This window comes from Pyxicephalus adspersus, chromosome 7 (assembly GCF_032062135.1).
Source record: "Pyxicephalus adspersus chromosome 7, UCB_Pads_2.0, whole genome shotgun sequence".
Taxonomy (NCBI): domain Eukaryota; kingdom Metazoa; phylum Chordata; class Amphibia; order Anura; family Pyxicephalidae; genus Pyxicephalus; species Pyxicephalus adspersus.
The window spans coordinates 77,773,681-77,796,501 of NC_092864.1; the positions used below are offsets into that span (position 1 = coordinate 77,773,681).

Consider the following 22,821-nt stretch of genomic DNA (forward strand, 5'->3'; position numbering starts at 1 on the left):
TGTACACAAAACTCATACATGCATTATTTCTTTAACACCCCAATTTTGACAGCCCTAATCAATACAGAAATCGGCCCTATAACTTGGTCTAATCACGCCCCTATAGATCACGCAGACTGTGAGACAGCTTGTGGTAGGAAATGTAACTGGCTTTTAAATAACTAATTATTGAAATATACGCCAACTAAACTGGCTCTTCAAGACACCCTTATAGGCAATTTTCGGGATCACTTACTTTTGGTCTCACAGGCTTCCATGTTGTGGGAAGCTCATAAAGCAGTGATTAGGGGGCATTGTATAAGTGGAATCCTCCAAACTCAAAAAGAATAAAATACAACAGTGTTCATATTACGCAGCCCCTACAGTTTCTCTTCTTAAGAAGGTGACGGCCATTTGCCACCAGCTTAGGAAACTGGACAGTGACAAGACAGAACGGTCCTTGATATATCTTTGACAGATATATTATGACAAATGAAAAAAACAGATACTTTACTGGCACAACGAGTCAGAGACCAAACATCCAAAACTACCCCAATGTCACATCACAACGGCTCTGGGGTGCTTTATTATGACCCAAGTAATAGCTAAAATATTTGAGGATTATTACTTGAACCTATACTCTACAGTACATAATCCCCAAAAAGGAATTGCCTATAGCTTGCCCGTCTGTATAGGTGATTACCTCCACAAATGTGCTCTCCCTTTTGGAGAATTCTGTAGTTAAAGCCCTTAAAAAGGGGATAACAGGGCAGAAAATACTTGCAACAATATCTAATCTTCCCCATCATAAAGCTTCTGGCCCCAAAGGCTTCTCATACAACTACCATAAAATTAACGCTCCCATTCTGGTTCTTCACATGACTAACCTATATAATAGCTTTGTGGAAGGGTCCCCGATTCCATGTTCGATACTTCACTCCTAATATCTAAGTGTTCCTCAAGCTTTGTAAAGACCCCCAAAATCCTGCCAGTTACCACCCAATAGCCCTTGAAAATTAAATACAAGGAGAAAAGCAAGGGTATTTGATGTGCGGCTATATATTGTTCTTTTGTAGTCCACTCCGTCCGTCTTTTTTACTTTCACCTACCCCTCATTGTTGCTGTTGTCTACTCTGGATGAGGTCTCCTATCTTCTCTCATCATCTCCATCTACTACCTGTCCGCTTGACCCAATTCCCTCTGATCTACTCCATGCCCATTCCTCCACCTTGGCCCCCACACTAACTGAACTATTTAACCTCTCCCTTTCTACTGGTATCTACCCCTCCACTTTCAAACATGTCATTATTCTCCCTATCCTGAAAAAACCCTCAATAGAACTCTCCATACCTTCTAGCTACCATCCTATCTCTCTTCTCCCATATGTTTCCAAACTTCTTGAGCGTCTTGTCTACAAAAGACACAGATTACCTGAGCACCAACCCTGTCCTTGACCCTCTCCAGTCCAGCTTTCGAGCTCTCAATAAAGTGGCCAATGACCTCATCAGAGCTATGTCACAAGGCAACTTTTCCCTCCTCCATCTCTTTGATCTGCTTTTGACACTCTTGATCACCCCCTTCTCATACAAATCATGCACTCTATTGGTATCAGTTACACTGCGAAGATTCAGAACATTTCCAGTTCCTGTCACTTTCACTGATGCAACATCTCCAAAATCCACCCCTACCTGTTCCTAGAGACCACAAAACTACATGTATACACTATTATCATCTCATCTTGAATTGTATGCTTAGGATTAAAAAAATATAAAAAAGAAAAAATATTACCTGTGGATATGCATTTTCAAATGCACGATCGGGAGTCATGTGTTTAATTACATCAGCCAGAATGGTATTCAGCTCGCGTTTCTGTATATCAATACAACATGATGCCAGTCAAATATTAACTAAATATTGCAACAGTACAAAATAGAATTAAACATTTAATCAAATGATAGCATTATGTCTACAACATAGATGAACAGCAGTATCCAACTGAATACTGCATTATAGAGGTTTTTGTTTCATGAGGGTATCAGAGAATTGGGAATTACTTTACTTCTCCAGAAAAAAAGAAAATGTGTTGCAGAGTCCTCATATAGGATCAACATTTGCTTGACAGCATGAAATACTGAACAGTGTCATAAGAAAATTGTTGTTGCATTGATACCGATAATTTTTATTTACTATTGAATGTTGACCATAGGAAAATAATACACTCATTTATAACTGATAAATATACCATGAAAATTCATTAATGAATGTATAATAAAGTATGCTTTCTGCTGTCTTTCTTCTGACCTCATCTTATTGTCTTTCTTCTGACCTCATCTTCTGCTCCTGCCTCCTAGACAATGGCCAAATCTTGCTACGCAGTTGTTAATAATGCCACCTGAACTTAAGCAGATGCTGTCATCTACCCTACGCACTAAGGTTTTGGCTACTGGTTTCATACCTTACAAGTTAAATTGGTAGCAGTGACTTTTTAATTACCCACTGTGATGGTACTCCAGATTGAAAAAAAAAAAAACTTAGCAGCTAAAAATCAAATCACATACAGTATAGTCAAAGTCATAGGGTCTTAGACAGCATATATAGTAGCTTCCAAAAGTATTGAGATCCCTTTGACTGTTTTCATTTTTGTTTGGTTGCAGCCTGATACAATTGTTTAAAATATTGTTTTTTCTCATTAAATCGATGCTGGGTACCCCCATCACAAATACAAAATCACATATACATAATTATTTAGATTCTTTACTTAGCACTTAAATCACCTGTGCCAGCAATTACTGTCTTGAGTCTTTTTGGAGTATAATGCTACACATCTGGATTTGGAGATATTCTGCCATTCTTCTTTGCAAATGCTCAAAGGGGACAGCCCATGGACAGCCATTTCCAAGTCTCTCCAGAGATTTTTGATAGAGTTCAAATCAAGGCTCTGGCTGGTCCACTCAAGGACAATCACATAGTTGTCCTTAAGCCATTCCTGTGTTGCCTTCACTGTGGGCTTTGGGTCATTCTCATGTTGGATGATGAACCTTTGGCCAAGGCTGAGGCCCTGAACACGAGTCCCTGCTTCTGAAAACCCCCACAACTATGCTTCACTGTTGGCATAATAGGTGATGGACGGTGCCTGGTTTCCAATGGACATAACATTTAGAATTGAGGACAAATAGTTCAATCCTCATTTTATTTGACTGAATATTCTGTTCCTCCCATCTTAAGAGTCCTTAAGATGCTTATTTCATTTGTTTTGCACTGAGAAGATACTTCTGTCTAGCCACTCTGCCATAAATCCCCAGGATCTCTGGATCTCAGTAAAAGTGATCTTTGGGTTCTTGGTCACCTCTCTCTCCAAGACCCTTCTATCTCAATAGCTAAGTTTGGCCAGACAACCAGCTGTAGGAAGAGTCCTGATTGTGCCAAACTTCTTCCATTTTAGAATTATGGAGGTCAGTGTGCCCTTGGGAAACTTTAGTTTAGCGTAAACGTTTGTAGTCTTCCTCAGATCTGTGCTTTGCAACAATCCCGTCTCAATCCTGTTTGTAACAATTTCTTTGACCTCATGGCTTAGTTTTGGCTCTGATATGCATTCAGTCATGCATGCAGTGAGCTATAAACGCCTACTATAGAAAGGTGTGTGCCTTTCAAAATCACGTCCAATCAAGTTAATTACCACAGGTGGACTCAGGGTGTAGAAATGTATGAGCAGCAATTAAGAGAAATAGGAGGCACCTAAGCTAATTTTCGATTGTTGTTGCATTCAGTCTAAACACGTATGTAATGGTGATTTTTCTGTTTTTTCTTTTTTCATTCATTTTGAAAATTATCTAATACTCTGTTTTCACTTAGTCATTATGTGTTACTGACTATAGATAAGAAAAAAAAATTTAAACTATCATAGCACTTTCTGCAGCCACTGTAAGAGGTAAGTATGGGACAAAATTGCTGGCTATAGTTTGATATTTATAAAAATATCAAATGGAATAAACAGATTTAGTGAAGGTAAGCTGGAAAATGGGTTTACACGTTTTATGTAAAAAATATAATTTCCCCTCAAAGAATACAATTTATGCCTGAAAGAAACTATTTTCAAAAGAAAATATTTACTAAACTAGACAAATCTTATCATTAGTTTGGTCACTGAAGACATTTTTGGATACTCTATAACTCAAAAATTGAGTATTTATATCATTACCTTTTTTTCATAAAGCTACACAAAAAAAAATCAAACCTATTAAACAATTTAAATTACAATGTTGAGAAAATGTTTGCTTTGCCATACAAGATGTTTGCTAGGCTATTTTTTATATTATTAAAGCTGTTTAGAGAGCTGTATCAGAGTCACAAGCATTTATTTTATGAGCATATTGCAACAAAACTGAATAAATGAGCTCACCGTAAAATGTTTGCAAGTATATTCAATCCACACTTCTGCACAGTTAATGTAATCCTAAAAAGAAAGTGGATTTTGGTAAGAGATTATGGATGTTTCAACAATAAAAAAAAAAAACAAGAATCCTTATAAACTTCCAAATAATTCTGGTGTAAATGTGTGGTAAATGTCACAGGGCTATACAATGGAGAGGTTTCCACTTACCCTAATGTAACTGACTAATTTTTCATCATAGTGAAGGTCCTCAATGCCTTTTTAATTAACTATGTTTGAATGATCTCTAGTGTAACCCGGTCTATAAATTTCCCTGCAGCAGCCAACTCAGACTCTTAGAACCAAGATAAAGTTTGTGGCAGGGTCCAATTTCAAGATCTGTGACAGTAGTAAGTTAATCTGCACTGCAATAGGGCCCGGCAACCTTATTTATTAGAGGGGATGCCAGTCATATAACAAAGAGGCACCAAAGGCTTAAGTGCACAAGTTAGCCACATCGCTTCAGTACAGATTCACAGTGCCACAATCCAGTCAGAAAACAGCATCAAACAATATTTAAATAATTCATAAATACTCAGTCACACCCAGGGAACTCAAAGTATTTGTTGATCTGGGAAAAATGTATCAGGATTCAATATTCACTTGTATCAAGTTTGGACTTCTACGTGGTTGACGTCTAGGCGGAGAGTGATTCTGATCCTGCCGTCAAGCTTGCTCATGATGCTCTAGAGCAATGAGCCATGCTCGGCACACAATTTCCTCCTTAAGACAATAAACACGATAGAACACATATTGAGGGTTGTCAAACAATTCTGTATACTCTGTTGAGTTCTATATCAGCTGTAGGTGGTCTATCCAGAAACATTTTAGGAATAATGAGTACTGTGGATCTAAGGTTTGTGCCTGCTGTGGCCTCAGAAATGTCACACAGTTGGAATTGTTCTGACAGCTATAATTCAACCTTGAGTTGTGTTGTAGTAAGATGATGTCAAAAACTGCCTAGGAAGATTCCAGAGCTATAATGTGTGAGTCCAGCCAGACAGTCTGTGAATGAAAGGGACATGATGAGTACCTCTCTGAAGTGCAATATTACATCTAGTCAGAGCCATCATCGATCAGACAGGGGAGAAAACCTCTGACTCCAGAGCAACAAGCAAAGTATGACCAGTTCCCTGGATGTAGGCATAGCGTTCAAACTACCTTTCTGGTGCACTAAATGATTAATTTGAAAGACCATTTCTTAAGAGTTTAAATACAGTCAAACACGTACCAATGGAGGTAATTTAATACTGTTGTTACCCTACCCAGAAGCGGTCAACTATCGAAGGTAACAAATTGCAAGGCGTGTAATAGTGCAAGAGGTTAGAAGGAACCCAGGGGTAACTTCTAAGCCACTGAAGGCCTGTCCCACAATGGGAAATGTTGATGTTCTTGAGTCCATTATCAGGAGAACACCGAAAAGCAATGGTGTGTATGGCAGGGTAGCAAGACAAAAGCAACTGCTACCCTTCAAAAATAATACAGACTATCTACAGTTTGCTAAAGATCATATGGACAAACCAGACCGGAAAAATGATTTGGTGACAAATGACGCCAAAATAGAACTTTTTGGCTTATGAGGAACTTTTTGAGTATTTAAGCATAAGAACCTTATCCTATCTGTGAAACATGGTGGTGGGAATGTTCTGGTCTGGGCCTGTTTTGCTGTATCTTGGCCTGACCAGCTTACCATCATTGATGAAACAATGAATTCTAAACTATCCCAGAGAATTCTAAAGGAAATCGTCAAGGCCTCTGTCTATTAACCAAATCTCATGAGACAGTGGCCCTGATTTATGAAAGCTCTCTAAGGCTGGAGAGAATACACTTTCAGAAGTGAACTGGGTGATCCAGAAAACATGGAATGGATTTTTAAAAATCATTTGCTATTTGCAAGCAAATGTTTTGAATCCTGGACCAGATCCAGCTTGCTTGCTAAACTAAATACACGTTAGGACGTCCCTGCTGCCTGGTCCCTGGAACTGTGCCAGATATCTGCGGTGCTGCGAGAGGAAGGCTGGCTTGTGTGTGGAGGTATTAAAAAAATCCGTAATCCAAATATACAGGTTGATTGTCAACCTGTATATTAAAGGGTTCACAAACTTTCAAGCACCACTGTAATTTTTTGGTAAAATAAACAGAAACAAAGAAAGTAGAAATCACTTTTCAGTGCATAAAACCAACGTAGTTTGTCAATTAAATCTAATTATGGATGCACTGTAGGCTGAGGATAACCCAGAACAAACAAGGTCAGTCTTCTGGAAAGGGTACTGAAGCAGTTAGGTAAACTCTAACAGTCAACACGAAGCTAGAAGGCAAACGCACTGGGATAAACAGAAGCTGTAAAGAAGCAAGGGAGAAAAATATCCAAAATTAAGTGCAAATAGGTTGTGACCTCAAAAAGAAAGGCCTGGGTCTCTGGGACAGCTTTAACCTTTTATATTGCGTCACAGCACTTTACAAAGTCCATAGTCACTAATTGTGAGTACTTGTGTCTTGCTGAATTACTAAACAAAATATCCAATATTTTTCGGTATAAACAATTTTTAAAAAAGTGGTTATAGAATGAAAAAAAAGCCTTGCATTTAGCGTGGGTCTGTGGAATAGTACTGTTTTATATCATCAAAGTTAGGACTGATGTTGAATTTGATGTCATCGGATAAATAAAAAAACATAAACCTTCATACAGAATTACTTTCAAAACATATAGAAATCAAAACTAAACCTGTAAATATTTAAGGTTCACTTGTGATAATGAATTCTACATCAGTGCATAAAATTACTGGGGTCAGATTTAACAGAGGAATCTATGTGGGCTGGAAATGGTAAGCTATGGCTATTACACAAGTTGGACAAGTTCAAAAGGCCCTAAAAATTTAGATTCCCCCCTCCGCAGGACATTATTGTGAAGCCCACATACTATGGTATAAAAGAGGCTGTTATGCACACTTCCTGGAATAGGCATGATGTTTCTGGATCATTATTTAGATTTTTCTTGATATAGCCTCATTATCCAGAAATGCAGAAAATTTGTGACTATGCTCAGGGACAGGGACAGGGAAATTAGGTATCACTAGGATTTCACGTTACTATCCTTCAGTTACATTAACAAACTGTATTCCATTACCAGTCCAGAGAAGCTGCAGTATTTATTCTCTTAGATAAAGACCACCTAACTTCTTCACCAAAGCTTCCAAGAAGCTCTCAGAGCCAAGCATTCCCTTTCCCAGCACTAATATCATCCTCAACAACCTTCTTCCACTGCCACCGGCTGAAGTTAATTATTGTTATTTTGCTCTAGACTTCTATCATTTATATTCTGACTGGACCTTCCCAAACACTTTTATGCTCCATATATAGGTTTCATAGGGTCTAAGTTACAGACTTTTCTGTATATACGTCTGTATTTTGTGTGCATTTTTGCCAAGTAACATTTCTCATTCTAGGACTTGGTCTCTTTGTCATCCACAAAGGGTACAACAGTTCAACCCTCCTGAATGATATGTTTATTCAAGGCTTACACATATATGTCTAGTGTCTTCGTGCATAATTAAGTCTTCCATTCGAGAAAAAAAGAGGGGTACCGATAGTGTTTCATAAAAGCACCCCTTTCTCTTGCTAATCCTACTAAAGGATATCTGTTCATGCAGGCAAGGATTTTTAATGTTGAAGTTCGTTAATAATTATGCACCTAATACGCATCATTTGCATTTTCCCCCAACTATTTTGCACAATTTATCCACATATTGAAGGAAAACAAACCCGATACTAAATTTAGATTACTTCCCCCCCCCTTTCCAGCTTTGTATCCAATTCACAGGCCATGTTTCATCGACTCTCCCAATATACCTTAATCCTCGAATTAGAACATTCACATTTTATTCTGCTTTATGTTCTTGCTAGAATATCTTCATTTAAAAACATATTCTGCCTTACATTATGAAGTCCAATGTCCCACTTACTTTTTCCCTACTAAAGTGCAGGCGCCTCTCCCCTGCGCATGCATGCAGTTCTGACTCTGGGCTTGCCTGTGCTCCAAAGTTTTACCAGTTTTGCTCATCCCGCCGGCCAATCAGGAAATAGCCTCTTAAACATCTCTGGCTATTTAGCATGCTGAGACACAGCACTCAGCGTTCATGCAACGTCTCCCCACTACTGCTGTACCCCCCTAGCTCTGCTGAGCATTTCCTCTAATCCCTATGTTTAATTCAGTGCTTTTCCCTGTCCAGCTCCTGTATTAACCCTTTTGTAAATAAACCCTTTTGAAAAATAAATTCAATATACAAAAAGTATATATATATATATATATATATATATCATATATATGACAATAACTATTAATATTAACAAATTCAAATTTGTATGAAGTCTGAATAGGAACAAAAAAAGAAAGGAATGAGAAAAACATTAATAAAAGAGAAAAACATTAAAAAAAAAATGGACAATTGTTCAACTTGTTGTGATTTATTATATAACATATTTCATACAACTGAATTTCAATTTATCTACATGAAGGAGATACATTGTCCACGCAATATTTCCAGTTATCATAACATATTTGGAAGGCAAATATACTATAGGCTAGATTTCTTTCATAGTGGCAGTTTATATTGTTTTTTACTATTTATTTTATTCCACATATTCTTGCTGCTATTAGAATATAGTTAAACAATTAGGTTAAATCGAGTAAAACATCCTGTGACTTTAGATAATAAAGCGAATATTGAGTTCCAAAAACTTTGGAGGTTTTTACATTCCAGGAACATATGTAAATAGGTGCCTAAATCACTGCAATTCCTCCAACAGTTAGCAGAATAATCAGGGTACAAATTTAGGCATCTATTAGGTGTTCCATACCAGCGCAGTATTATTTTTTAATAGTTTTCCCAATATGATACACATCCCATCTCTGAAATGTACCTAGTATTGTATCTAAAATTGTCTTTATTTCATCCACTTTTAATCCCTCAGTGTAGTAGCACACGACTGGTAGAACTAGGGGAAACACTCTTTATCTGAGAGCTTGTGAGCAAGACTTGGGACAGTTCTAGTTACATTTAATCAACCCTAACACCAGAGAAAAGTCCTCTGTTAATGGATGGTTTTCTAATTGCCTTTGTCAGACTGTGTGTCAGTCCTTCATCTTGAAGTGCTTGCTCACTTTTAGCTGGTGAACAAAGTAGCCCGGAGCTACGAAGAGTTAAAAAAAAAACAAAAAAAAAAAACAAAAGTTGAAAACCTTTATGGTAGAAAATGCATGGTTTTCTTCAGGTGTTATTTGATATCCTAACATCTCCTAAAGATTTACTAACCCCTTTTCTCGACTCTGATTCTGTAGATTTGATTGTTAAGGTCCCTGTATCTTCCTTCTGGGCAGCAGTGTTCAGATATGTTAATTTAATAATGGGCCTTGAAGTGCAACCTTTGTCCTTACTCAACCTTTTACAAGAAGGAAGGGGGGGTGGAGGACTTCCTGATGCTACAGCATATATTGCATGGCCAAACTGACTATACAATGCTGCTGAAAATTATCTTCGCTTTAGCGAGGTGAAGACTCACATGAACAATAATTTTGTTAATGAGAAATTATTGACTCTGGTCCAAATAGTTTTAAGAGATTTTTGAATGTATGGCAACCCTGGGTAGATTATTACATTATTAAATTATTTTTAAATTATAAATTATTAATAAATTATGCTGAGAGCGGGGAACATGCTTGTTTAAATGCTTGTAAATGGCACTCCATCCACTACCCTTCCTTTTCGGTTGGTCTTTCTTTTTTTTTTTTTTTTTTTGTTTCCAGCAAGATTTAATTGCTTCTGTTTTACTAAAAGAAATTGTCAATAAATTAAAAGTAAAAGAGTTAAAGTTGTGTAAATCTCAGGACTGGATGGATAAAAAAAGCAGTTTGCCTAGAGTTCATCCTAACCTAGCACATTATAACAACTTACCTGTGGGATTTTTAACTTAGTAATCACTTTCCATGCTTCATTTAAAATCTGCAGTCTGTCACTTTCAGGGGGGTCAGCCAAAGCCAAGTTTAATCCCAAAGAGCGGAACAGCAGATGCTTGAAAAACAGAAATGATGATCATTCAATAAAGACCCATAACATCTATAAAAGACAACCTATAGCATAAACCTAACTGATAAAAATTCTAGGCTTATTCCTATCTCCCCCTACAAAGGCCTTAGTCTGTATGCAAACTACATTGGTAACTAGCATTTAGCTATCAAGTCTGCCCTAATGCATTATTATGTACTGTTCTAACAACAGCACAACAGGCTGTGGTGGACACTTTTGCTCCATACCAGTGGTAAAGCTGAGTGAGAGTCCAGCTATGTCCTACACTGCCTGGGGTTTGCATGAGAAATCACAGTGGTCAGTAGGGAGACCTACTAATCCACCAGCCACAGCAAACGGGCAAATAAACAGGTATGTTAAAAAACACTATATTTTTAGGTATAATTCCTTTTGCTTATGCAATCCTGATAGGGTCACTTTAACACTTTTGGAAGGCTTCCAGTACTTTACTGAGAATTTACTTATTCTAAGTTAGGGCAGAGTTTAAGTTAAACTCAGGTTTAAGTTCAAGTTAAACTCAGGTTTAAATCCACTGATAAGATATGTACACATTAAGGAATAGAAATTCCATGAGCAAGGAACAATTTGTGACTTTTAGGTCAATTCAACTGACACCGTTGAACTTTTTGGCCAGCAAAAGTTGCCATTCTTCCTACTAACCATCACCCTAATATACTGTGAGCTGTGAATATAGTAATTATAGCAGGGTTCCCTGAAGACCGGAAAGTTATTTCAAAAGTTCCCCATGTTAAAAAAGGTTGGGAAACTCTGCTTTAAACTGCGAGGACTTTAAACATAATTTACTCAAAATAAGGCTAGGTCTATATTTTAGACTGAGAAAAGTATATAAATATTAGACAATTGTGATATAACAATTACTGAAGCTGCAACAATTGGAGCCAAATGTGTGTGAATGTGTGTAAAATCATGAAAGGTAAAAATGACATCTGAGCTCTAGGGGTATCTCTAAATTTGACTGCAACTAAACAGGATAATTTACTGAAGTAACCACAAAATAACATAATGGGAATTATTTGAGTTTATTAAAGATACCTTGGGGAATCCAGCCTCGTCACATTCTTTTATCATTCCAATAAAGTCCATTGATCTGGTGGCAATAAACTCAGGCCGGAATGCTGACATTACTGAATTCAGCAACAACGCACTATAAGTAACCAAAAAGCTAATTAAAATAGCATAATAAAGTATGCATCTTGAATGCAAATGATAGTTATTTCAAATCCCTTTTAACAGGATACAATCAAAAATGAAGACATATGCATAGGTAATGTTATTTGTACAGAGGATTAAAAGCTTTTTAATTATTTTTATTTCATTTATGAGGACACTTTCAGTAAAAAGATGAGACTAGTCTTTCATAGAACAAAGTTGGGTTCCAATAATCCAAATTCAACTATTACATGCTAAGTGATTCAAAGACCCAGCAAATATTATTCAGGTAGATGCTATTGTCACCCAGAACTTTTAAAAAATACACTGCAATCAAAATGATATCAAGCATTCAGAAATATGTTATGTTGGCATTTATAGGCGTTTGTTCTGGCTTTTTAAATGCCTGAAAAAAATGTTTTTTTCCTCCTTGCTGTTTAAGAGAAGTTGAAAGCTAGTCTATGAAGTAGTTTGGATGACAAAACAACCCTAGAAGCTGCATGAAGATTCTAAACAATGCAAAAGTCTTAAGTCTGCAAAAAAAACCAAACCCATTTATTTTAATTTAAACTATTTTTACAAGTCTGAACCTAAATTAAATTATATAAAACTTTTTTTTTTTTTTACTTTTTTTAATGTTTCCATTTGTTTTTTTTTTACCCCTTTTCGTTTTGAGACTAACTTGAATATTGGTAAGTAAAAGATTCAATTACCTTGTAACAGAAGCAGTCTTTGATCATTGACTTACAAATCTAAATAGGATGGGGCATGGCTTGGATGTCACTCAGAATGACTGCAGTTTAACAGAGCTCTGTTCCTGAACTGCACACCAGAGGCTAGAACACAGCAGTGATGGGCAACCAAAAAAGGCAAAGAGATCCTAAAGGTGCCAGGACCTGCTTAGCACCAGTTCCTCCTTTCCGGAGCTCAATCCCCGGTCTATTTGCGGCGGGAGCAGCAGCTTCTAGCTTAGGTCCAAAGATGACACTGGTCTGCTCAGATCAACGTGGTAAGGAGCAGGCTGCCTGTGCTTCCCCACTGATGCCTGCTGATTACAGTAATTCAACACCGCAATCACCCACTGACTCACCGCCACCTCTGAAAGCTATGCAGGCTCTTTATCTTGAGTGCTCCGGGATAGATTTACTCTGGCCAGTGGGGTCAGAGAGGCATCATAGGTCGGGCTGGACTGTTCAGCAGACTGTTTGAGATTCCCCAGCATCCTCCCACCACACTATTCTGTGAAGGGACACCATCCAGGCTCAAGGATACCTTACTCAGGATGTGTTGAGTCCCCCTCAGGGGTCCAATTATTGTAGTACCCTTCCACTTGATTTATATTGAGTGCAGATTGTAGTACATTATTTTACCCAACCTTCTTCCTTTTTTGATATTACTTACTCTATTACTTAATGCCGCTTGACATTGCAAGAAAATGAAATGCAAGGGGCAGATGTTGCTTTCCTTCAAACTAACTTGGACAATGCGGGCTCCTTTAAATTTGCAAGCTGTCAATATTCTTTAGTATGTATGGCTCCAACTAACAACAGGAAGTCTGTGGGAACAGCTATACTTAATAAGGCAGGCGTACCCTTTGTTCTCCATAGGTCTGTCACTGACCATGATGGCACATTTATTATACTCCAAGGCAAATTGAATGCAGTGGAGATTACATTGTGCAATGCTTATGTCCCTAATAACGCTCCATTATTGTTTCTAGATTCGGTCCTCACTTTGTCTGACTTATGTCATTCTGGCAGATAACTTTAATATCTCTCATACCCTGGCACACTCGGATCTGTCCACACCCCCTCTGCCTACTTTCCACCTTTCAGCACGCTTTAGCAAGCTAATACATAGTCAAGGCCTGTATGATGTTTGGCCAGCCCATCACCCTGGGGAGAGATTTTACACTTTCTACTCCAACCCACACAAGACCCACATTCACCTTTATTACTTTTTTTTTTTACCAAACTTCCAGTTTTTAAGTCTACCATAGCATCAAAGTTAGGTTTGATTTCATGGTCAGATTATGCCCTTATTTCTTGTACAATTAAACTAGGCTGCTCACCCATCCGTAAGTGCCACTGACACCTAAATAATTACCTTCTTAAATATGAACCTACTAAGCATGCCATTCAAATTGAACTTAAGAGGTAATATGTAGATAAAATCAAGCACAGTATTCCAGGTATCTACAGTATGGGAAGCACATTATGCATATAACATAAAGCGGTTATATGAGGTCACTGCATCAAAGAGTCCACTTGACTCAAGAGGGATAAGATGGCCCTGAGGGACCAGCTAACCTACCCCTTGATGGATCTAGAAGAGAATATGTTGGCTTCACCCTCGAGCTCCTCCCTGGGTAACATTGTAGAACTAAACTTTCAAAGAATTTCTACTCAGATCAAATTTAAAAACTATGGTGTATTTGCACAACAAGTTCTATGATAAAGGTAACCAGGTGGACACAATACAGGCTATAAGGGACCGTACTGGAACCCTTCAGTGCAACCCTGAAGCTATAGCCCAGATATTTAGGGAATACTATTCAGATCTATATAATAAGACTCATAAAACACAACAGGACAGTGGACTGACATTACAATCTTGTTTAGATGAACATTGCAAGGTGCTCCCTCCAGCCACTGAAGCAGAACATTATTGAACAGCTTAACAGTCCGATAACCACAGCCGAGATAGAAGCCACTAATAAATCCTTACCGTCTAACAAGGCTCCACCTCAACTTTTTCTCAACATCCTATCATTTTACAATAGCGTACTAGAGAGTGAATGGCTTCCTCAAACTACTCTTAACTCTTACATTTCAGTTTTTTTGAAACCATTGGTCAAACAAGCTACCGCCTTGAATCTTGGCCACATGTTTGGGGGGTTACTTGTACTGCACAAAGATCAGGAGGGATTTAACTCTTGTTGTCAGGTGGGAGTTAACACTTGGAGAACGATAGATACAATTGATGCACTGAACATAACAGAGAAGGAAGCGCATCTGCTTAGCTTTGATGCCAAAAAAGCATTTGAAAGCCTTGGCTGGCATTTTATGTTCAGCACCCTCAGACACATTAGGCATTAGGGGACCCTTCTTACAGACCATTCAAGCTCCCTATTCATGCCCTACGGTGATTTTAAAGTTTCCCTACTTCACCTCCTAAAATCCATAATAGTACTTGTCAAGGGTGCCCATTATCCCCTCTATTATTTACTTAGTTACATAGTAGGTTAGGGTAATTTGCACTCTTCAATGAACCGCTGGCGCAGACAGCATCCGGATGTCACGGGGGTCCTTACTCGTACAAAATCCTTTAAAAGAGATCTCTATGCAGACGATATCTTACTTACCTTGACAAATTCATAACTATGCTTCCCTGCCTCCATCAGCTACTAGATGACTATGTGGCCCTATATGGCTACAAGGTTAATCCTATGAAAACCGAAGCCCTGACATTTAACCTTGATGAAGATTTGTTGGGACAGCTACAGAACTAATTTCCTTACCCTTGGAAATATGACTGCATTAAATACCTTGGAGAGACTCTTTAGTCACTTGCATGGTACCAATGGATTGGCGTAAGGCCAATGTGGTTCCTATCTTCAAAAAGGGAGCAAAATTATTACCAGTAACTACAGACCAGGTCCTAGAGAGCTTGATAAAGAACCACAAAAAGGAGTGTGGTTTATAATCAGTAACAATGGGCAAAAGTATATTTGTAAATGGTAAATATGCAAATTATGAAATGTGATGGGTCTTAGAATTAGATAAGTATACTTTATTTTTGGACTGCGGATGAATAAATCATATAAATCTGTAGCACTCGACTTTGCTGCAACAACTTTGAAAATGATTGGCTGTTGGTTGTAATAGACTATATAATTTGTGTGAACTCTGTTAAACAGTAGTACATTTGCAAAGGGAGCGAGGAAGTTTGTAAGATTTTTGGTAATAGAAAAATATCAAAAATATGCCTGTATAAAATAGATACTGTATATACTCAAATATAAACTGATCAGAAAACGTTACCTGTAAAAAAAACTGACTCAAGTATAAACTTTAGGCAAAAAATAAAATGGCAATAAAATGAATGCTAGCACAAATGCTAAATCACATGGGCTTAGCCTGTTTATCTTCCACCCCTTTCTTTTTTTTACGGGTTAAAGTATTTTTACATTTGAGTTGGTTGCAATGGGTTGTTTGCTTCTACATGATCTTTATGCATTATTGTTGGTCATCAGTAGATGGAGCTCATGTGTCCTTATGTAAACCGTTTTACCAACAGCTTATCTCTGACAGCTTAGATCTGTCAAATGAGAGACAAATGCAGTTCCATGATATACCACTAAGGAAAAAAATCTCAGTTTGCCACTTGTCATGTACCTCAGAGCATATACAGTATATAGTAAAGGTCTTAGACAAAAATGCATAGCCTTCTGTTTGGAAAGCCTTAAGAACCTAAATTTGTAGTCATCCTCACTAATAATTAAATTTACAACAGTAAATCAAGGACATATGACTCCAAAAAAGCATCTTACGACATCCATATAAAAGACTTAATCCTGTTAGTAGGATTAATTTTAATAGAATTTTAGCAGCATAATGTCCTGGGAATAGTGAAAATTTGAAGCAGTTTTAGACCAAAACCTAGTTCCATATTGAGAACTACTAGGATGGGAATGATAGCTAAGTAAGGCTGCCTAAATGAATCTTCCGGAAGCTCACTTGCCCAACAAGTTAAAAACTAAAGGCAGTAAAGCAAGTCTGGTTGAGGGTGTAGTTCAAGGGTTAAAAGACTCCCTATTGGGAGACCCACTTAATGAAACATTTGATAACAACTCATCTATACCTGACCACAGCCTAAAGAGATCTGAAGATAACCTTTCCTCTAAAAGGACACTATATATCGCACATTCTTGAATGCCTTCAATGAAAATTATTGTGTTTTACATTTCTTTTAAGAAGTAACAAAATAGACTTGTTACTTATTACATCTTACAGGGATGAGATTTGACTTTTGAAGTAAGAAAGTAACAAACTTTCTGTCTGTTTGAACTTAATAAAAAACTGAACCCAGGATTGGGATCATTAGGACATGTCAATGTTCCTTAAAGAGCTTTTAACCTTAATAAGTTTCTCTCCCATAACAACCCCCTATGCTTTCAAAGCTTTTTTTTTTATAATCATTTTGATCAGGTCAACTGACAAATAAAATTACCCTCAATGTTGTGAAAATGGTCTTAAACTTTTATATATGAAATTGATTTTTTGAATCCATATGTTCATTGACTGTGGGGGAGTTATGAGTAATGTGGAGTTAAGTGACCACATTCATTGAATGTGATAAGTTAAGTAGGACTTATCATTGATGTGCAATTGGTCTTTAAATCTGACAATAAACCTGATGATGTGTCTCTGAGGATGATTGTGGAGTTTCTATGTATTTTATAAGATCGATCCTTCTACAAACATTATAGTGCTGTGACCCAGATTGACTGGTACCCAGAAATGCTAGCAAGTCAATATACTTCTAGTGTTTGGTATTGCGGATGGCAAATGGAAAGAAACAGATGTTAAATGTAAGAGATTGCAAGTTGGACTACATCTCTACTGGCAGAGAATATTCAGGGGTTGATGCTGAAGGAACCCAGTGTGTTGGTTGGTGGATTGATTGAAGGTGAACCCTATGAGTGTCAAGTGCAAGGTAAAAGTTTGCACCACAATGTTTTAACAGATTTTTCACAACCTTTTGACCACAAGAATGAAGAATAGAAGGATTTGCTGGAATTTGTGTTGAAGATGGTAACGTAAAAAGAAGTCTGTCCTATATATGTAGTGCATATTTCTCTCAGTTTGTTAAAACTGATGCCTTTTTACAGGTTCTTGTAGAGGTGAAAGATGAAGGTTTCGTTAATGTGGTTTCAGACTCTGACTTGGTGTGCAAAGGAGCACACGGACAGTGCTGAGATTGGATATCATCCCCATGGATGATAGTAGAGGACAAATCTCAGTCGTTCTCTAAAATAATATCAGAAAGGTAGTGGCCCATTGAAGAGTAGAAAACCACTGGAATAATACTGTTGATATGTTAGCAAAGGAACCAGCTACAACAGCACCAGAACATCCTTTATCATCACATTTTGTTTGAAAAACATTGGAGTCAAGCATGACAGATTAAACCATTTAAAGGAAACATGTGATAACAAACTTTTTTGGGGGGTTTTAGAAATTCTGTACAATAGGAATATACAGAGCATGGAAAAGATGGACTGTACTACTGACCCTAAAATCACAGAACATTCAGACAGGAACACCATTAACAACAACAATGTGAAGAGCACAGTGGGAGGTTGGATAATAGTACAATGCAGTATTACAATGCCTAAAGCAGAAATGTTTTCTGATCATGTGACTTATCCAGGAGGAAGTGATCTTCATAAGAGTACAAATATTATATTGGTCCACTGACTGAAATGATACTAGAAAGGAATTTCACTATTTCCAGAGGAGGTATAATAATCTAAAACCCACATCATGCGCCTAAGGGCAAAATATGGGGATTCAAAGGACTGTACTACAACATACCAGTGGCCAGTGAATGAGGTGTTTGGCAAATTTGGCATATTTTGATGTTTCTTTACCTGTTTTATTACTTACTAATTGTATTTATGTTTTCATCTTATGATCTTCCAGAAATATGCCCAGAGACAATAGGTCTAAAGCTCTCCAAGGCTGGAGAGGATAAAGTTTCATCAGTGAAGCTGGGTGATTCAGCAAACCTGGTATAGATTTGGTCCAGGATTCAAAACATTTGCTAGCAAATGACTTTAAAGATATCCATTCCAGGTTTTCTGGATAACCCAGCTTCACTGATGAAAAGGTATCCTCCCAAGACTTAAAGAGCTTTATTAAATCAGGCCCAATGAGAGAATGGTTTAAAATTGATTGTAAGAGGAGAAAAGCCCAGCTTTTCTGCGTGTTTAGGTAAAAGTAGGATTGTTTACCACTAAAGTGCAAACAAATGCGCATGATGTAGGTCAAAAAGACATGATCATAACGACTGATTCAATTTGCTCCAACAGGGTCAAAAAGTTCCTTCCAGATCCTGTAAGGCAATAGGATGTTCCTAGGATCAACAGTCTCTGATTAAAACAATCTTTACTTTAAAACTTTAATACCCACATTACATTCTGTGCTGCTAGAAAAGCATCCAGCTTTTTCTTAATGCAGTCTATAGAACTTGCTAAAACTACTTTAGCCTATTCCACATTCTCATGGTTCTTTCTGTAAAGAATTCCTTCCTTATGCAGAGAATAAACTTATTTCCTTCCAAATGCAAAGTGCACCCTTGTCCTTTGGAAAGACCTTAAAGCGAATAATTGAAAAGCGAGTTCTATATGGACCATTTATAAATTTATATCTTTCTTATCATTATATAGGATTTATTATATAAATGAACTTAAACTTAAACGTCAAACTTAAACGTCTCTTCTCAAGGGAAGAATGGATTCGATTAAGCTAATCTCTCCCCATAGCGAAGCTCCTTCATTTCCCTTATTAGTTTAGTTGCCCTTCTCTGCACTCACTCCAGTTTCACAATATCATTTTTGTGAACTGGTGCCCAAAACTGGACTGCATATTCTAATTGAGGCCTGACCAATACTTTGTACAAGGACAGTATTATGTCTCAATCTCTGCAGTCTATTCCTATTTTAATAAAATAAAGTACTTTACTAGCTTTAGATATTGCACCTTGGCATTGCATGCTAATATTAAGTCTAGGATCTACCAGAACCCCCAGATCCTTTTCCATTTTTGACTCCTCCAAATGTATTACCCCTAGACAGTATGAAGCATGCATGTTGTTTGCCCACAAGTGCAGAACTTTACATTTATCAATATTAAATATAATTTGCCACTTGGCTCCCCAACAGTGCATCTAGGTCTGCTTGTCAATTATAGACATCCTGTATGGATTTTTTCTATTTCAGTTTGGTGTCATCTGAAAACACAGAAATTGTACTTTTAAACTCTGTGTCATAAACTCTTTATAAAGATGGTAAACAATAATGATCCCAACACTGAACCCCAGTGTACATCACTAATTTTCTTAGACCATTAAGAATATGAATCATTGATCACTTCTCTCTGGGTGCGGTCTTTAAGCCAGTTCTCTATCCATTTACAGAATGAATTTTCTAAACCTACCCTGTTTCCCCGATGATAAGACACTGTCTTATTTTTTTTGGAAGGCCAAAATATGCTCTAGGGCTTATTTTCAGGGGGATGCCTTATTTACCCATGAAGAAGACTACAGTACACAGTTATTATATACTGTACCATTTAATGTCCCATTCTAAAGCTTATATACAGTAAGTGGTATTGCTCACAGCAAAAGAAACCTGTCTGTGTCTGACTTTTGGATGTTCTGGCCGTGAACAAACTCCTGCAGTCTCCGTTAGGGAGGGATGAGGGAAGCTGCCTGTGTTTGCTTGGGCGGAGTCACGTGCGCGCACTGCAGTCCTGTCACTTCCTCTTCATGACGAAGCGCGGCACGCAGCCATGGAGGCAGACGGAGGAACCAGAACCACACGGAGTCACCCACCGTACTAGACTGGGGAGTGAGGTTAAAGAGCTGAAGGTGGGCCAGGATAAGCTGTGTGCAGAAGTGTAAATGTAGTTGAGCTGGGTATTGGAAAGAAGGAGGTTATTGCGGTGAGCTGAGGACAAAGGATACTTCCAACATTTCACAATTCATGTAAGTACACATGTATACCACCTATCTTCACTGTATCTCAGTCTCCTCGTTCCCCATGGTTCTATCCTTCTTATTAGAGTAAAGTGACACATTTTGATACACTGAATTTACACAAATTAACTTTTATGTTTCATTTGCCCCTGTAGCAGCTTCTCTGTGTTATGAATACATTTGTTGTCAACAAATCAGTTATAACCAAAACAATTTTTTAAAATTACTAAATTTTTTATATATAAATATAATAAGAATATATAATTCTCTGAGTTACAAGTGAGCCTTTTGTAATTATCAAAATTACATTTACAAAAAGCACTTGCAATAAAACTAGTTACATTTGTCCGAGAACACTTACTTGTTTCCCAGTTTCCTACACCTTTCCATCATTTCAGTGAGTAAAGCCTATCAAGCAAAATGAACAGAGATTAATCATGCAAAAATGAACATACAATCACAACACAAAAGCTGTGAACTGAACAGAATAGATAAATAATTTATTTTCAAGAGAACTACTAAATGTGTCCTTTCTGCCCAATTCAACTTCATTTTTATCTTGATGATATCTTGGTTTCAGTAGTTTTAAATACACATCTAAAGCAAGCATGCATATAACTGTGGAATACGTTGTGCCATTATTAGCGTTGGTATGTTGATGTATTTTACAATCTTGCTAGAGTGATATGTGTATTATATTGTTGTAGTGCACTTTGACTGATATCTTTGTGATGTTGGGGGTCTGTAAAGTACCTCAGGAATTTTGTGCTGTCCCATATAGACTATATAACTTTTGCTTTGTTAATTTGTGTATGCTTGTTCTATATATAATTAATGGCATAGTAACATGATTCAAGGTGAGAAAAAAATACTTCCTCAGACTTTTTAATTAGTGACACAGCACCAATATCAAGGAAAAATTATTAATAAAATGGATTAATTGGATTGGATACACCATTACACTCTGCAATTTCCATCTAATGCCTTTGGAATTAATCATCAAATAACCACCCAGACTCCAAAACTACCTCTGCTGCTACCATCCTGAACTGCCTTTTCAACAAGCCACCTTACTGACTTTTATTCATCCTATCCCACACCTTGAACTCAACAAGTTTCATTACAAGCTCACATTCACTTCCGTTTTCCATATTGTTTAATATTCACCTTCGTCTGTTTAAATGTATCAATCTCCCTGTACTCACTCTGCTGGTTCTATTCCCTCTCTTGCTCCCAAGATCTGTTAACTTGTTATCTGCCTGCTCCTTCACTCACTTTCCCCCCAAACTGCTGCCTGCTGGTGACATCTCACCCAACTCCGACGCCGCCAACCCCCCCTTCCCTACAAACTGCCTTACGTCCAGTTCAACCACACACTTTGGATCTTGAAAAAAATTGCCTCTGCCACCTTCGGCTACCCCCATCATGCTAACCCTAAACCCTGGCACAACAGTCACACCAGATGTTATTATTAATATTATTATTATTAATAATAAACAGGATTTATATAGCGCCAACATATTACACAGTGCTGTACATTAAATTGGGATTGCAAATGACAGACTAATACAGACAGTGATACAGGAGGAGAGAACCCTGCCCCGAAGAGCTTACAATCTAGTAGGTGGGGGAATTTCACACACAATAGGATGGGAGATGGCTACAAAAAAACTACTCGTACAGCAAAGCACAGGTGGAGCAAATCTGGCCTTTGTACTGACTTCACTGACTACAAAGTGAGGGGTATAACACCTTAACATTGCACTGTCGCCAAGCAAAATTATTTCTCCACTGTCGTATGCTCTCAAGCTTTCAACCCACGCAGCCTCTTTTCATCAATCAACTCTCTACTAAACCCCACACCTGCTCCTATAAGTATCTTCTCTGACCAAAACATTGATCGTCTAAATCAGACATGTCTCTGCTCACTGTGCCACTCCAAACATATCCACCCCTTCTTACTAAGGTGGCCAATGACCCCATCAGAGCCAAGTCTAAAGGCAACTTCTCATTCCTTCCTTTTGATCTTTCCTCTGGTTTTGACACCGTTTACCACCCCTTTCTAATCAAAATCATGAACTCCACTGGTATCAGTGAAACTGCTCTCTCTTGGTTTGCTTTCTGTCTTGACGGCTCCTTTCACATGTAATTCCTCCTCCCCCACTCCACTCCCTGATGATATTCCCCAGGGGTAAGTCCTTTGACCGGTTCTCTTTTCTCTGAACACTTCCTCACTTGCCAAACTCATATCCTCCTTTGGTTTACAGTACCATCTGTATGCAGATGATACTCAGATCCATCTGTCCATCCCTGACTTGTCTTGTCCAGTCCTGGCTAAGTCTTCATGCTGCCTGTTGGTCATCTCAACATGGATAACTGACAGGTTTCTAAAACTCA

The 22,821-nt window shown here is 37.8% G+C and overlaps 1 protein-coding gene across 1 annotated transcript in view; it reads right to left on the reverse strand.

Annotated features, from left to right (window-relative positions):
- The window catches only part of VPS35L (VPS35 endosomal protein sorting factor like), a gene marked incomplete in the record, with an annotated part of 223,044 nt that overhangs the window by 124,041 nt on the left and 76,182 nt on the right, over positions 1 to 22,821 (reverse strand). Inside the window, 5 exon segments of the mRNA XM_072419014.1 lie at positions 1,768 to 1,848; positions 4,379 to 4,432; positions 10,360 to 10,476; positions 11,545 to 11,656; positions 20,786 to 20,832. Coding sequence (XP_072275115.1) covers positions 1,768 to 1,848; positions 4,379 to 4,432; positions 10,360 to 10,476; positions 11,545 to 11,656; positions 20,786 to 20,832 — 411 coding nt within the window.